At 35.2% G+C, this 3397-nt stretch overlaps 1 protein-coding gene across 1 annotated transcript in view; it reads left to right on the top strand.

The window, feature by feature from the left end:
* The window catches only part of LOC106874637 (E3 ubiquitin-protein ligase MARCHF6), a 70450-nt gene that overhangs the window by 53940 nt on the left and 13113 nt on the right, over nucleotides 1–3397 (top strand). The window contains exons 18-19 of the mRNA XM_014922432.2: nucleotides 7–21; nucleotides 2499–2568. Coding sequence (XP_014777918.2) covers nucleotides 7–21; nucleotides 2499–2568 — 85 coding nt within the window. The remainder of the gene's footprint in view (nucleotides 1–6; nucleotides 22–2498; nucleotides 2569–3397) is intronic.

The following is a 3397-nucleotide window of genomic DNA, read 5'->3' as shown; positions in this document are numbered from 1 at the left end:
TCATCTTTTTTCTCTATACGGGTAAGATTATATATATATTCTTTTATTCTTTCACTTGTTTCAGTCAGGGTTTTTTTAAGTCAAACAAATCGACCCCCAGGATTTATATTTTTAAAGCCTAGTACTTACTCTATCGATCTCTTTAGCCAAACCACTAAATTACTAAATTACAGGGATGTAAACACACCAACACCAGTTGTCAAGTAGTAGTGGGGGGGGACAAACACACACACATACACACACACACACACACACACACATAAATACATACATACATACATACATACATATATATACATGACAAGCTTCTTTCAGCTTCCGTTTATCAAATCCATTCACAAGGCCTTGGTTAGCCTGAGGCTATAGTAGAAGACACTTGCCAAGGTGTGACACAGTGAGACTGGTCCCCGGAACCATGTGATTGGGTAGCAAGCTTCTTACCATGCAATCATGCCTGTATATATATATGTGTGTGTGTGTATATATATATATATATATATATATACATACATACGTTTATTATTTTGCTAGTTTCAGTCATTGGACTGGGTCTGCCTTGTAGGCTATAGTGAATTACCTTGCAGTGCTTAACTTTATTGGCAGGTTCTTATATTCTATTGACATTAGCATGATGAAAGAAAGGCTTTGTTTACTTGGTTGGGATTTCCATCTTGGAATGTAGAGGGTTTATAATTAAATACCACAATGTATTTTGTTTATGAGATCTTCCTTGACTACAGTAGACCATTTTCATCATTCTGTCTCGTTCTCTGATCACTAGGAATATGTATAGGAAGTTGCTTCAAAACATCTGTACACAGTACATTCTAACATCGCCATTTCTATGCTGCCAACCATCACTCTCTTTTGGGCTACTTCTATTGTTACCTATCACCCACCTTTGTCCACTTCTGCTATTGCCCTTCACTACCCTCCCATGTCTATTCTAGTAACTCTGTCTACTGTCATACTCCTGTTCCTTTCACCCATCCATTCTAGTCTTTCTGCTGTCATTGCTTTCTCTTCCTCTTCCCTTCTTTGATCACATTACTTGATCGAAAGTCTGTGTCTGAGGTTACTGTGTACTATCTACATTTACAGTGTACAGAGTAGCCCATCTGCTCTGCTGGTGCTACAATGGAAAGCCACCTCACCTCTGCACCCTCGAGTGATGAGTGAACATGCAGTGGAAAAAGGGTTAAGAGGTCTCTTTTGTCTTGTCTCACTAGGGATTGACAACCTCTGCAGTGCATTTGCCATGGAAAATCCATCCAGTACACACTGTAGGGATAAGACTGAAAAGAACTGTAGGGATAAGAAGTCCCTTGAGTTCTGTCTTGCCGTAAAGTGGCTGGTAATAGGAAGGGCATTCAGCTGTAGACACCAATCCAAAATGTCACACTTGTATATCAGTTTGTCTCGTTCTCATCACATATGCATCAGTCGGTCTCATTCTCATCACATTGGGACCCATTTGGCTCCCAATGTAAAACAAATGGGATTGTGGTAACCTGCTCAACCCATAAAACACGGAAAGTAGCTGTAAAAATGGGGGTGAGGACATACCTCAATAAACTTTGTCTGACCCATGCAAACATGGGAAAATTGATGTTTAGACAATGATGATGTATTTACTTTAAAGAAATTGATGGCAGAATCAGTAGAGCAGCAGACAAAATAAATTGCAGCCTTTTTTTTATAAGTCCTTTTAGGTTCTGAGTTCAAATTTCACTGTAGTTCACTTTGTCTTTTATTTATTTAGAGTTTGATGAAATAAATGTATTAAGTACTGAGGGTCGATTAAATTGATTATACTCTTTGCCAGAATTTGTTACTTTTGCCTAAAATATAGATTTTATTATTTTTTTCCAGTGAGGATAAAATGCTGGAATTTTAAAATCCTTACTGAGTAATTACTGTATTGTGCTCTTAAGCAGGACATTTAACTTTAAGCCTTGAGCCTCTCAAGTGTTGCTCAATCTTCTAGAAATACCTGCCAAATCTTCCTCACATTACTCCTTTGTCTACAGATTTGACTGTGTAGTCTTAAGTATTCAAAAGGATGTTGATGACTAGAATGCTTTTGATCATAGGTATGCCTAGTCAAGGCTGAACTGTGGCTAAACTACTGCAAATCATATAGAAAATGAATATTAAATGTAAGCTTGTACTTGCTTATATACTCATGCACACTCATAGATATTCATGTACATTCATATACACACATACATTTATAAATCTGCAGGTATTTTTAACCTGACCCACTTGAGAATCACCTCTGTTTCTACAATACAAATTTCCTATTTTAAAGTGATCTAAATTGAAACCTTCCATCAAAATTTCATGTTAATTTGTTTCAAACACCAGCTTAATAAAAATTATTTTACTAAATTCATTATTATAAAAATTTATTGAAATAAAGGAAAGTGTATTTCAACAGAATTATTAGCACAATATAGTTAAAAGATATTTTAATTCTTTTCTTTTTATCTTTTCAGGTATTCCTCCTTGTTGTCTTTATGTGTATCACTTTATTTATTGCTAGTTTGATCTCGTTAGTAGTTCCAGGTAAGTCTTGGAGACAATTTTATTTTTGTTCCTTGTTAACCCTTGTCTGTTAAATCCATACTGTATCTTTCATTTCACTTAGAATTTACTGAAATTTATAAGCGATTTGTTTTGTAAGACATGCTATGTCATATGGCTGAGAAACAGCTTGAATATATATTTGTTGGGTGTAATTAAGGAAATTGAAGTTCCTGTTTCTATTACTTTCATCATTATTATATGAATATGTCATATATCTGTCTTTGGTTTTTAGTATTATGAATGTGATAAAACCCCCCAAAAAACGCATGTTGGAGCTATAGCTGCTTCAGCTAAAAACCAATACCTAATGAAATATTGATATTTTCTTTACTGAGTTTTGTATTGTTTTATAGCTTAGCTGGAATGACATAGGCATTGCCCATCACTTTATGCAGTATCTGTGACCTTTTACAGGACTATTTTTTTGGCCTATTCTAAAACCTCTGACTTTTTAATAGAGCCTCTGCAGCTGGGCTACGGTAAATGGCGAAAGAAATCCTAATTCACGAGTTGTTGCTATAGGAAGTAACTCATTGAGTTATCCTGAGATTGACTATCTGGTCTGAATGTTTGCTACAGAATGAACTTCTCTGTATGTATTGACTGGGTGGTGGTGTTAAACTGAGTGATAGAGTAGCTCTGCTGTCCAACATGTGGCAAATTTGCTGTGAAGTTAACATATTGAATTCTAGTTCTACATGGTTATGGATTCAGACTTTACAATGCCAACCATTGTTATTCTATTGGTATCTAATAGTAAATTGATGGCTTCAACAATTTACTAATTAAATATATATATATATATATA

The sequence above is a fragment of the Octopus bimaculoides genome, chromosome 1, assembly GCF_001194135.2.
Source record: "Octopus bimaculoides isolate UCB-OBI-ISO-001 chromosome 1, ASM119413v2, whole genome shotgun sequence".
NCBI classification, from domain to species: domain Eukaryota; kingdom Metazoa; phylum Mollusca; class Cephalopoda; order Octopoda; family Octopodidae; genus Octopus; species Octopus bimaculoides.
This window is presented reverse-complemented; position numbering and strand designations above follow the sequence as displayed.